This window comes from Selaginella moellendorffii, unplaced genomic scaffold, assembly GCF_000143415.4.
Source record: "Selaginella moellendorffii unplaced genomic scaffold, v1.0 SELMOscaffold_14, whole genome shotgun sequence".
Lineage (NCBI taxonomy): Eukaryota > Viridiplantae > Streptophyta > Lycopodiopsida > Selaginellales > Selaginellaceae > Selaginella > Selaginella moellendorffii.
Window position 1 is genome coordinate 1,428,906 of NW_003314275.1, and position 11,389 is coordinate 1,440,294.

Genomic DNA, 11,389 nt, shown 5'->3' on the forward strand with positions numbered 1-11,389 from the left:
AGTTCCTTCTTTGCAAAGCAAGCTGATCATAGTATAGTATTAGTATGGCTAAACAACAATAATCTATCAGTGTTCACCTGTCAGCACTGGTTGAGTTCTCTGCCTTCACTTGTGCACCGGAAACAATTGGGCAGAACTTGCGAGTTCCATGAGCAGTCAATGTCCTTCCCTGTAATACAAACAGTTTGATGAATGCAAAGATGTAAGCCTATATAACACCTTAAAAGTCTTGCCACTCGCCAGAGAAACTCGCCCAGTGTTATCTCTGTCTATACTGCTGGCTCCCACCGTGATAAACCACGGCGCGGTGTTGTGTATGGATGTAAAGTCGGTGTTTCCGGCTGCTGCCACCACAACAACACCCTTGGCAATGGCGTAGAGTGCTGCCTGGGCTGTCTCGTCATAAAACTCCTCGTCGCCACCCCCCAAAGACATTGATAGAATATCCACTCCATCAGCCACGGCATCATCTATACCCGCAACAATATCAGCACCGGAGCACTGGTTCTCGTTGCCCCAACACACTTTGTAGACTGCAAGCCTCGCCTTTGGAGCTCCTCCGGCAGCGGTTCCACGCGCCAATCCATTGATGGATACATCTTTTACGTAGCGGCCGACTGCGGTTGATGCGGTGTGCGTTCCATGCCCTGTTTCGTCCCTTGCTGACAATGTTAAAAATTGTGTAGAATTATCTATGGTATCCAGGTATCCTTTATAGTAGTACCGCGCTCCAATCAACTTCCTTGAGTACATACAACATTAGTTGTTAGTTGTTACTAATTCTTATTAGTACCTGTTGCAATTGGAAGTGTTGAACAATTGCCCCGGCTGACATGTTCCCTTCCATCGTTTGGGAGCTTTGTTCATGCCGTGGTCTCGAAAGCTCTCAGATTCCGGCCAGATTCCAGAATCTATCAGCCCAACGATGACATCTTTGCCGTGCTTGCCCTGTTCCCATAAGGAGTGATTCGAGGGTATGAATGGATGCTTTGATTTGTCTCCGCTCACTCCCATGTAGTCCCAGCTTCTGGTCGTGAGGAGTTTGTATGTTCTGCTAGGATTGATCCTTACAACACCGGGATAATCTGCTCAAAGAAACGAAAAGACGAGGAAAAGTTATAAGGTAAGAGAGGACTTTGGAAACTTACTGGATATCTTTTCGGCTTGTTCGACGGTGAGTTTGGCAGCAAAGCCATTCAACGCGTGCTTGTAGCTATAGACAATATGATCCTTGGTTTCATGCCTTGACCTGAGTTGCAAAGATTCAGCTACAAACCTCCAAGATTTAGAATTAGTGGTTATACTTTCCCAAGGCTTCTCCAAGGATTGAATGGTGTGTCTCAGTCACCACATCGGGGTGTAGAGATTCGTCCCGAGCTTCCAGATGCACAATGTAAAGCTTGGATTCATTCTGCTATAGATCAAAGTGCGCTAGATCGTCGAAAAAAGATTAATTGATACTACTTACTGCAAAAGCTATAGAACAAGAGAGCAGCAAAACTAGAAGAACAAAATGCTCCATGGTCGTCGTCCTAATTTGAAAACTTTTATACTATAGACATCAAAATTCTAATATGGTTTGAAGGAATATATGGTTAATATTTAATAATAACAAATCAAATAAATAAATTAAGTATCTAAAGCGGGGCATTCCGAGAATCGAACTCGGGACCTCTCGCACCCGAAGCGAGAATCATACCACTAGACCAAATGCCCTATTTGTGATAGGTGACAGCCTCTTAACCCTTTACACCGGTAGTACTGTTCCAGCGTGGAACTCCACGTCCGCGCCACGTGGCAAACGGCGGCAGCCGCCAGCGGCGAATATTCTTTCAAGTGGTGGGCATGCCTCCGAGCATAGGGTTTTAAACCTGGTCCTAGCTCCAGGACACAAGCATCGGCCTCGGCGGCGACGAATCCTCCCTCTCCTCGCAGGTGAGCTCTCGATCTCGCTGCTCGATCTATCGGCATTTCTCTCGCTCGATCGAGAATGCATGCCCTTGCATGCGCGATTTCTTCTCAATCTCACTCCATTTCTTGCAGCTCGCCTTGTCTGGTTCCAATGGCTGCCATCGCCAACGTTTGCGGGACTCCCATGAGGAGCGCTCTCATTCCCAGCCATGAGATCCATCTCGCCAAGCCAATCAAGGTCTCTACTTCGGTGAGGAGCGGCAAGCTACCAGCGATTGCGATGACTGCCGCAGCTACAGCAACGTGAGTATCGATCGCTTTGTTTTCTTTTCTTCTTTCATGAAAGCTTGGATTTTTCTTTCTCTCTTTGCATGCACAGGGAGAGCGTCGCGAAGCAAGACAGCAGCAAGTCTTCGCAGATCATGCACTCGCTCTCTCCTGAGAAGATCGAGATGTTTAAGTCGCTCGAGAGTTGGGCGGAGGAATCCATCCTCCCATTCCTCCGGCCGGTGGAGAAATGCTGGCAGCCCCAGGACTATCTCCCGGAGCCATCCTCGGAGAGCTTCTACGATGAGGTCCGCGAGCTGAGGAAGCGAGCCGAGTGCTTGCCCGACGACTACTTCGTCTGCCTCGTCGGGGACATGATCACCGAGGAAGCGCTGCCAACTTACTTGACGATGCTCAACACTCTCGACGGCACTCGCGACGAGACCGGTGCGAGCCCGAGTCCGTGGGCAGTGTGGGGGCGTGCCTGGACCGCCGAGGAGAATCGCCATGGTGATTTACTCAACAAGTATCTCTACCTCACTGGACGAGTCGACATGAAGCAAATCGAGAAGACGATCCAGTACTTGATCGGTTCTGGAATGGTAAGAGCCCAGAGTTTCTTCTTTCTCGGGAACTCAAAAGTTCGGTTTTTCCATTCTTCCAGGATCCCCAGACCGAGAACAATCCATATCTCGGGTTCATCTACACGTCCTTCCAGGAGCGAGCCACCGCCATCTCTCATGGCAACACTGCTCGCCACGCCAAGGAGCACGGAGACCACAAGCTCGCGACTGTTTGCGGTCTCATCGCAGCCGACGAGAAGCGGCACGAGAATGCTTACACCAGGATCGTGGAGAAGCTGTTTGAGATCGATCCGGAAGGCGCGATGCTGGGGCTGGAGGACATGATGAGGAAGAAGATCTCCATGCCGGCTCATCTCATGTACGATGGCCAGGACAAGAACCTGTTTGAGCACTTCTCTTTGGTGGCACAAAGGACGGGGGTGTACACTGCCAAGGATTACGCAGGAATTCTGGAGCACTTGGTCAAGAGATGGAACGTCGAGTCCATCACTGGATTGTCTGCTCGCGCGCAAAAGGCCCAGGATTTCGTGTGTGGTCTCCCTCCTCGGATCTTGAGACTAGAGGAGCGAGCTCAGAGCAGGGTGAAGAAGGGCCCCAAGACTGGAGCGTTTAGCTGGATTTTCAACAGGGAAGTTGCACTCTAGATGAACAAGGCTTTGGAAGCTACCCGAGATAAAAGGTGTACATTACGAGTTTAGTGTTCTAGTGATTTTCAAATAAGTACGGGGTTTTTATTTTTTTTATTAATTTGTTTTGTGCTTCAAGTCCACACAAGTTTCTAGAGCTCTCTACAAACAGGTTGGAGCACAAAAAGGATTTATGGATGTTCGAATCAACATGATCAACACTAGCAAGACAATATTCATATTAGGATACGATATTAATATCAATATTCATATTATTTATTTTGTTAAACTATATCGAAGTCTAGAAAAATGCAAAAGCTTTGTCCTATTTTTTCTTTTTGGCTTTGGGCTTGCCAGGATTTTTCCCAGTATATTGCTCTTGTGCTTCTTCCTTTGGCTGGCCATTCCACAGGAACTGCGTGACATCGTCCACTTGAGAAAGCATGAGCAAAAGTGGTGTCAATCTCTCAAGCTCTGCATCATCTGCTTCTCCTCTGAATGGTTTGATCTCGATGCCATTGTGCGGGCACAGCCTGAAGTGGAACCTCTCATTGTCCACCCACACTAGCCTCTTCAACTCGTGCCTGACCTTTACCTTGCGCACATCCTTGATGAAACCGGTCCTCGTCCTGGTGCAATCCTCAATGCCATAAACGTCGGTTATAAGCTTTGCACTCGCCCCAAACCCTGCCACCGATTGATCCAGGTGCCTGGAATCCGAGACACTGAAGATGACAAGGGAGTAGGCCATTGCCATCCTGCTCAAGAACGCCTCCAGCCCAGGTCTGTTCACAATTGTGCTCGCGTCCTTCTTCCATACCAGCGTCTCGTTTAGGTCTAGCACCAAAACGGGTTTGCCTTCTTCCGCCATCTTTTTTAGGGCACACAAGTTGTGAACAAATTAGAAAGTAAGGTGTGGTGTTCTCATTTCCCTTTCTTCTTGGGCTTGGCCTTGCCAAGATTCTTAGTAGACTGCTCTTGTGCTTCCAACACCTTTGGCTGGCCATTCCACAGGAACTGCGTCACATCCTCCACCTTGGACAGCTTGAGCAAAAGAGGTGTCAATTTCTCAAGCTCCCTATCATCTGCTTCTCCTTTGAATGGCCTGATCTCGATGCCATTGTGCGGGCACAGCCTGAAATTGAGGCGAACATCATCCACCCAGACTAGCCTCTTCATGCTGCACGTAGCAAACTGTGACACATCCTTGACAAATCCCTGTCGGCACCTGGTGCAATCCTTGATGCTGTATACCTCACTGATCAGATGCGCAAATGCCCCAAACCCAGCCACACACTGCTTTGAGTCTGACGCACTGAAGATTATGAGCTTGTATACCTGCACCATCTTGCTGAGGAACTCTTCTAGGCCGGGCCTCTTGACGATAGTCGAGTTCTTTCTGCAAATCAGCGTGTCGTCTAGATCCAGCACCAGCACCCCTCTGTCCATTTCTTCCCGCAGCCCTAATCAGGATTAGCATCAAGTCTTTTTCAAACCGTTTATGACAATCATTATTAAATTACTTAATAAACTTCCATTTTCTCAAATCGCCAGTGCATGTGAAAGTTCTCACCATACTTGCATCCGAACATTCGAACGCAACCGGATTAGAACGGGTATCGAACGTTTAATACCCGTTTAGCTTTTTTTCGAACGGGTATAATGGTTTTCAGTTTTTCTCGAACCCTAATTTTACAGTTTTTTTGAACCCTGATTTTACATGAACCCTAATCCTAAGTAAAAGAAAGCATATTCTTTAGGGTTTTTAAAAATATTCTTGGTGTTTAAACGCCGTTTTAAACGCCGTATTATACGCGCGTTTTAAACGGCGTTTTTTATTAATCGTACCCGTTCGAATGCAAGTATGGTTCTCACAAAGCCTCTGTGCGGGCGCTCCAGATCACCACTATCAAAGAATTTATGGACCAGTATCAAACACAGCCTTGGAGTTCTACAAGACGAAGAGGTTTGGTCCAAGAGACCGCTGTTTGCCCGATCCAAGCAATCCAGGACTTAGAGAAGAGAGACCTTGTAAGAACAACAAAAGAGCATGCTTCTTTAGATTTTAGGACATTTGTGGAGGCCGCCACGGTAGCCTGGTAGAGGCGCTCGCCGAGTACCTCCACCAGCGCGGCAGCCTCCTCTTGCAAATTACCCACGAGTCCCATTTGGAGGTGCCGCCTCCAAAGGAAAACGCCCGAGCCAGGATGTCCCCAGGTCGGGCAGGACTTTGTCCGGTGGGCTGCTGGAGGCGTGGGAAATCTAGTCGAGCTCTTCGCCTTCTTGCGGCAAAGAGGAGAAAGAAAGCACCCAAGAAAAACCAAGCTCCACAGCAAAACAATCAAGCAAGCAAAGGAGAGATGCGATCACTCACCATGAGCGCCATCCAGATCCAGCTCCATCTACGCCACAAGCGAGAGAAATCGTTAGAAGGAAGAAGCGGGCACACAGGCAAGCAATCCTCCCGAGCTCAACCGCCAGAGGCCCCCAAAGAAAAGCCCTAGCGCCGCAGGTCTTGCATTTATATACTCCACGGACTGCGAATATTCTATTCGGCCCGGATTAGAATATACCAGTTAAAAACCATAGAATAATCTGCATTGCTTATTTGGATAATTTGTAATATACCTCTTAGTTTATCAGATTTTTTATGATTAAATAATTACAATAAGCGAATATTCTAATCGGCCGGATAATGTTTAGGGCAGTTTTAGCAAAACACGTTGACCACGGTCAAAAAAATCGACCGACGGAAATAAAAAGTTCGTTGACCAAGGCCAACGACCACTTTTCTTTTCCCCTCCTCAACTTATGATACACTCGCGCGGACTTCCGAGGCTATCGTCCGAGCTGTCCTCGTCCGAGTTCTCCGTGGATATGAGATTGTAGTAGCCTTCTTCTTCGTTGTGCTCCTGCGCGTCGTCTTGGTTCTGCGCCTCCGGGTCGACGAATCGGGCGCTCTGGAGATGGAGAACTCGCATGATGATCTCGGGCGTGAACGGGACGTTCGACAGATCCTCGCGGCTTCGCTTGTTCCTCTCCATGATCTGCACGAAGTTAAAGACAATGGTGGAGAGAAGACTCACTCGAAAACAGGAGAACTTACCTTGTCAGCATTTGGAGGAAATGGTTCTCGATCCACGCTGGTTGGAGCCCAGAGCTTGATCGTCTTGTCCATTCCGCTTGTCGCCAGGAACGCAGTGTGAGGATGAGGCTCGAGGCAATTCACGACCCGCCTGTCTCCCTTGAGCATCGTCACAAGAGCTCCTCCACGCTTCTTCCAGATGAAAATGTGACCACAGTCGGAGCCGCTCATCACGTACTCGCTGTTCGGCCCGTAGAAGTTGACGCCCTTCACCGTTTGTGCGTTCCTGTGGCCCCTGTAAACTTGCGGAGATCTTCCATCGTCGGCGGCGCTCGACTTCTCCTTGTCGTCGTCCATGTCGCCACTTTGATCTTCGTCTTCCGCGTCGTCGTCTCCATCCTTCTTCCTGATGCTTGTGTCGATCTCGTCGTCGCAGTCGGGGGTGTCGGAGTTTACTTCTTCGTCCGACGCCGAGTCGTCGTCGGGCCTCGTCTGATCCTGGACTTCCATGTCCCTCTGGAAGAGGTAGATGTGCTCGTCGCTATATGAGACGAGGAGCTCCTCTTGGTGAGAGTAAGCGACGCAGGTGATGTGTATGTGCGGGAAGCCGATGAGGTGTTTTGGAGTGTAGAGGCTGACTGGTGTGTCGTCACCGATCTTTCTCAGGTCGTAAACTCGGGCGTAGACGTCGTCGCCACCGACAGCGAGATAGTTTGGATTCCGGGGATTGATGACGATTGAATTCAGGCGGACAAGCGGGCCCCTGGATTTGAAGCGGTTCTGACAGCTTACAAGCTTTGTCCGCCTGTTGTCTCGCAGATCAAACTAGAAAACAAACACTACGTATCAAAACCAGGGAAAGACTCTAAGGATTCGCTTACATGTAGGACAATACCATCTTCTCCACAGCTGAAGAACGTTCGAGGACTTCCTGGCTCGACTGCAAGCTTGTGAGCAGGACCTCTGTGCTTGGCTAGTTTCTTAGTCTCAACTCTTCCATCCTCGGAGATCAAAGCATGACGCACCTACAAAAAGTTGGAAAGATTAGATTTTTTGTTCTAGGTGGTAGTTTGGTTGACGAAACACGATCAGGGAGAGAACTTAACGAAAATGGATGGAATGAACGACTTACTTGTCCATCAGCAGCACAGCTGACAACACTGCGATCATCCGAGAAAGGCATAATTCTCGCTTGGAAAACATTCTGCTCGTGACCCGAGTGATAGATGAGCTTCTTTCGTCCGGCCATCCAGTCCCAGAAGATGATCTGCTTGTCATCCGAGCCGGACACCAGTCGATCGCCGGAGGGATTGAAGTGAACAGTGTTAACGCATCCTCGATGCCCAGAAAGTCTGCGAAACTCCTTAAGTCGTTGTACCATGTCCTGGGAAAAGGAGAAGTGAAAAACGAAAAGTCAAGTTCCGACCAAAAAAATTTGATCATTCCCCAAGAGCGCAAAAAAGAATGAAGAAAAGAAATCCTGGAAAGATGAAGAAGAGGAAGAAATTTAAATCCAAGGAACTCCATATCTCCAAAAACGAAGAGCATTGTAAGAAAGCAGGAAAAAGAGAATGGGAATCCATGCAAGGAGGAAGCGACCAGACCTAAGAAGATGAAAACCCAGGCGATCGCTACACGCACCTCACAGCCGCCGATTCGATGCGCGTAGAGCGAAGGCCGCAAGCTGCCGATCTCGCGCTTGTAGAGCTCGAAGTGCCTACATTTATAGAGCTCCAGAGCTGGAGTGGAGCTCCGCGAAGACGAAGCGCCCTCGCAGTCCATCGCAGCGCGCTCGCTCGCAGCTCTCGTCTCCCGGCTAGGGATTTTCACGGGACGTCTCCCATGATACCGCGATTCTACTTAGGTCACAAAAGATTCACTGGGTTTCAAATCCCACGAGGAAGAGGAAGAGTAAATTAGGGCTTATAGGGATGGATGGGGGCGATGGCGACGACGATTTCCCGCTACTCTCTGGATCCGACGAGGACGAGCCCGTGAGGAATCCAGACGAAGACGCCGAGGCGCAGGGAGAGGCGGAGGATGGAGAGGCGGAGGGCGAGGCGGCGGCGGAGGTGGAGGCCGAGGAGGATGAAGATCAGCAGCAGCAGATCGAAGTCGAGAAGCAGCCGCGGCAGCAGCCGATCGTGGACACGGATAGAATCCAGTGAGTAGATCGAAATATCTCTCCTCCAGTTCTAAATTCTTCTCTTTTGTGTGTCCTAGGGAAGCTATGGGAAGATTTACTGCAGATCAGCTAGATCGGTATGAGCACTACCGGCGGTCGGGCTTTCCCAAGACGCAAATGCGTAGAGTGAGTGGTTCCTTTGCTTCTCTTCGTGATTTCGCTGAATTTTTCTTTCTTTTGATCTTTCTCAGCTTGTCCAAAACGTAGCAGGGTGTTCTATATCAGTGCCAATGTCGATCGTTATGTCTGGTCTCGCGAAGATGTTCGTGGGTGATGTTATCGAAACGGGTAAAAGTCCAAGAGCGCGTTCTTTTTTTTTCTAACTTCGTGGTCTCGCAGCTCGAATCATAATGTCCGAGCAACAGGAGGAGGGACCGATCCGCCCCCGTCATCTCCGCCAAGCGTACCGGCGACTGAAGCTAGAGGGGAAGCTTCCTGTTCGATCCAGACCAAGCCTTTTTCGGTAGAACAAGAAATCTCGAGGTGTCAGCTGCAAAGGCTCTACGAAACTTGGTATGTCTAAGTCGCTTTCGATTTCTCTCTAGGTACTTTTTCGCCGTAGAGGTTTGACAAAAGAACGTGTGATGTTGAATTCTCAGGGTCTCCATCGTACAAATGCGAAGCCGCCACTTTCGCTCGCTGGAAATCTCGATGAGTTTTACACCCCGCGAGAAGAGCTCCCCAGGTGATCTCGTCAGGGACAAAGGGCATTTGGTTTATGAGCTCCTCGGCCCTGTCAAGCTGCCCAGCTCTCGCGAGAAGATCCACCATGCAAGAGAAGTGTTCTATCCCGGGTCTAAGCAAGGGATCCTCGCTCATCAGCAAGAAGTAAGACCATCCTTGTTCCAATCGGCCTCCATGGCAACAGGCTATCAAAACTCCGAGGTATGAGATCTCGTTTGGTTTGCAGGAGTCCAGGAACATCAGCCCAAAACACTCGATCGCTTCTTTGTCATGTCCAGATTGAGCGTTTGCTACGATCAAAGTCGTGAAAGTTATAGTGTTTCTCTCAGGAGATTGATAGAACATCTTTCTTGCTTTGGCTGTAAGACCTTTGTGAGCATATGCTCCAATGATAATGTTGTAAGAGACAACGTTCCTCTTGGGCATATTCTCGAACGTAAGCCTCGCATCTAGAAGATGCCCGTTCTGGGTATATGCCGTTAGTAGGCTTGTCCACGTTACAATGTCGTGAAGAGGCATCTTATCAAACGTTGCTTTAACCTCGTTTAGCTGGGCGTGTTCACCAAGGATAAGAATCACTGCGGTACACGTGACAACATTATACTCGGGCATCTTTCCAAAGATGCTCATTACAGCCTCTAGATTCCCATCCTCGGCATATGCCTGTAGAAGCGTATTCCACGCGACCAAAGTCTTCTCACGCATTCTATCAAATACCTCTTTCGCACCGCGTAGATTCCTGTTCACAGCGTAAGCTTGCAGCATCGCAGTCCAAGCTACCGTATTATGCTCCGGCATATTCGCAAACATTCTTCTTGCTACCACAAGATCCCCTTCTTGGGCATATGCCGAGAGCATAGCTGTCATAGATACCACGTCGTGCTCTGGAATCTTTTCTCGTAAATACTCAACCCCGGAGAACTCACCACTCTCGGAATATGCCTGCAGCATCGTAGAGTACGTGACCACATTACGCTCGAGCATCTCGTCAAACATTCTCTTGACCACGTCCAGATACCCTTCCCGGGCATATGCCATAAGCAGGGTATTCCACGTCACGAGATTCCACTCGGGCATCCGGTCAAACACCGACTTGGCACCGGCGAGATTCCGATGCTGGGCATATGCCTGCACCATCGCCGTCCACGTCACGATATTCCGGTCGGGCATCCGGTCAAAGATTCCTTTCGCCTCGTCTAGATTCCCGCGGCGGCCGTACGCCGTGAGCATCAGCGTCCACAGCACGACATCCGGGCCGTCCATTCTGTCAAAGAGCTCCCGCGCTTGATCCAGATGCCCGTTCTGGGCAAATGCTGTCACCATGATGTTCCACGAGAAATAGTTTGGATCTTTGAGGTTATCAAAGATTTGCTTGGCGTGGAACACTTGCCCGCACCTTCCGTACATCTCGATCAAGAGATTCAAGAGCAGCGTGTTCTGGCCGTGCTGCCCTTTACGAATCGCTTCGTGTAGCTCGCGGCCCCGGGCGAGATTTCTAGATTCGCCACTGGATCGGACGAGCGAAGCTAGAGATTTCACGTCCATTCCATCAAGATGTTTAGAGAAAACCAAAAAATAGTTCGACTATTAAGGAGAACACTCCACGCATTTGTACTGCCCTGTACAAAAAGCCCAAGCTTGATCTTCATTGGAATCCCCCGGCGCCGCCGCGGAGCGCGAGAACGAGATGGAGCACGGATCCGCCCTCGATGTTGTAATCGCGCGCGGTCTTGTCGTCGTTCATCTGCTTCCCGGCAAAGATCAGCCTGCAAGAACAAAGAGTCATTCCATCTCTCCCAGAAGACACAAGAGATTTCTTTCGCTTGCCTCTGCTGGACGGGAGGAATCCCTTCCTTCTCCTCGACGCGCTCCTTGATGCGCTCGATCGTGTCATTGGGCTCGATGTCGATCTCGATTTCCTTGCCTGTGAGTGTCTTCACCTTGATCATGGTGCCGCCCAGCAGCCGGAAGAAGCCATGCTTGCCCATCGGAGCTCCCCCCAGTCCAGGAGCCCTAACCCTAGGCCTTTAAAACTGTACGGAATTTT

The 11,389-nt window shown here is 49.6% G+C and overlaps 8 protein-coding genes and 1 non-coding gene across 9 annotated transcripts; 2 read left to right on the top strand and 7 right to left on the bottom strand.

Annotated features, from left to right (window-relative positions):
- Window positions 1-73: 73 nt before the first annotated feature.
- LOC112346335 (subtilisin-like protease SBT5.3) lies at window positions 74-1,971 on the bottom strand. The gene is made up of 4 exons (XM_024675071.1): window positions 1,752-1,971; window positions 834-1,085; window positions 289-662; window positions 74-169 (listed from the first exon to the last, which is right to left on the bottom strand). The coding sequence occupies exons 1-4, from the start codon at window positions 1,969-1,971 to the stop codon at window positions 74-76; spliced, it is 942 nt and encodes a 313-aa protein (XP_024530839.1).
- Window positions 1,645-1,716, bottom strand: TRNAP-CGG. The gene has a single exon. It is a non-coding gene; the product is annotated as a tRNA-Pro (tRNA).
- LOC9632213 (stearoyl-[acyl-carrier-protein] 9-desaturase 5, chloroplastic) lies at window positions 1,831-3,509 on the top strand. Its single transcript, XM_002970241.2, has 4 exons — window positions 1,831-1,935; window positions 2,044-2,214; window positions 2,291-2,780; window positions 2,843-3,509. Exons 2-4 carry the CDS (start codon window positions 2,063-2,065, stop codon window positions 3,404-3,406), a joined length of 1,206 nt encoding a protein of 401 aa, XP_002970287.2. The 5' UTR covers window positions 1,831-1,935; window positions 2,044-2,062; the 3' UTR covers window positions 3,407-3,509.
- Window positions 3,510-3,713: 204 nt separating this feature from the next.
- Window positions 3,714-4,259, bottom strand: LOC9631727 (mitochondrial import inner membrane translocase subunit TIM50). Its single transcript, XM_024675072.1, has one exon. It carries the CDS (start codon window positions 4,257-4,259, stop codon window positions 3,714-3,716), a length of 546 nt encoding a protein of 181 aa, XP_024530840.1.
- A 53-nt stretch (window positions 4,260-4,312) lies between these two features.
- LOC112346336 (mitochondrial import inner membrane translocase subunit TIM50-like) lies at window positions 4,313-5,556 on the bottom strand. The gene is made up of 2 exons (XM_024675073.1): window positions 5,328-5,556; window positions 4,313-4,851 (listed from the first exon to the last, which is right to left on the bottom strand). The coding sequence occupies exons 1-2, from the start codon at window positions 5,554-5,556 to the stop codon at window positions 4,313-4,315; spliced, it is 768 nt and encodes a 255-aa protein (XP_024530841.1).
- A 508-nt stretch (window positions 5,557-6,064) lies between these two features.
- Window positions 6,065-8,288, bottom strand: LOC9632422 (DDB1- and CUL4-associated factor 8-like protein 2). Its single transcript, XM_024675058.1, has 5 exons — window positions 8,115-8,288; window positions 7,606-7,857; window positions 7,355-7,498; window positions 6,495-7,298; window positions 6,065-6,435 (listed from the first exon to the last, which is right to left on the bottom strand). The coding sequence occupies exons 1-5, from the start codon at window positions 8,253-8,255 to the stop codon at window positions 6,193-6,195; spliced, it is 1,584 nt and encodes a 527-aa protein (XP_024530826.1). The 5' UTR covers window positions 8,256-8,288; the 3' UTR covers window positions 6,065-6,192.
- A 40-nt stretch (window positions 8,289-8,328) lies between these two features.
- On the top strand, window positions 8,329-9,665 carry LOC9632423 (transcription initiation factor TFIID subunit 11). Its single transcript, XM_002970242.2, has 5 exons — window positions 8,329-8,637; window positions 8,697-8,784; window positions 8,850-8,946; window positions 8,998-9,171; window positions 9,258-9,665. The coding sequence occupies exons 1-4, from the start codon at window positions 8,405-8,407 to the stop codon at window positions 9,123-9,125; spliced, it is 546 nt and encodes a 181-aa protein (XP_002970288.2). The 5' UTR covers window positions 8,329-8,404; the 3' UTR covers window positions 9,126-9,171; window positions 9,258-9,665.
- LOC112346337 (pentatricopeptide repeat-containing protein At2g35030, mitochondrial-like) lies at window positions 9,178-10,887 on the bottom strand. The gene is made up of 2 exons (XM_024675074.1): window positions 10,739-10,887; window positions 9,178-10,606 (listed from the first exon to the last, which is right to left on the bottom strand). Exons 1-2 carry the CDS (start codon window positions 10,885-10,887, stop codon window positions 9,178-9,180), a joined length of 1,578 nt encoding a protein of 525 aa, XP_024530842.1.
- An 18-nt stretch (window positions 10,888-10,905) lies between these two features.
- Window positions 10,906-11,360, bottom strand: LOC9631728 (NEDD8). The gene is made up of 2 exons (XM_024675059.1): window positions 11,170-11,360; window positions 10,906-11,108 (listed from the first exon to the last, which is right to left on the bottom strand). The coding sequence occupies exons 1-2, from the start codon at window positions 11,328-11,330 to the stop codon at window positions 10,988-10,990; spliced, it is 282 nt and encodes a 93-aa protein (XP_024530827.1). The 5' UTR covers window positions 11,331-11,360; the 3' UTR covers window positions 10,906-10,987.
- Between the last annotated feature and the right edge of the window lie 29 nt (window positions 11,361-11,389).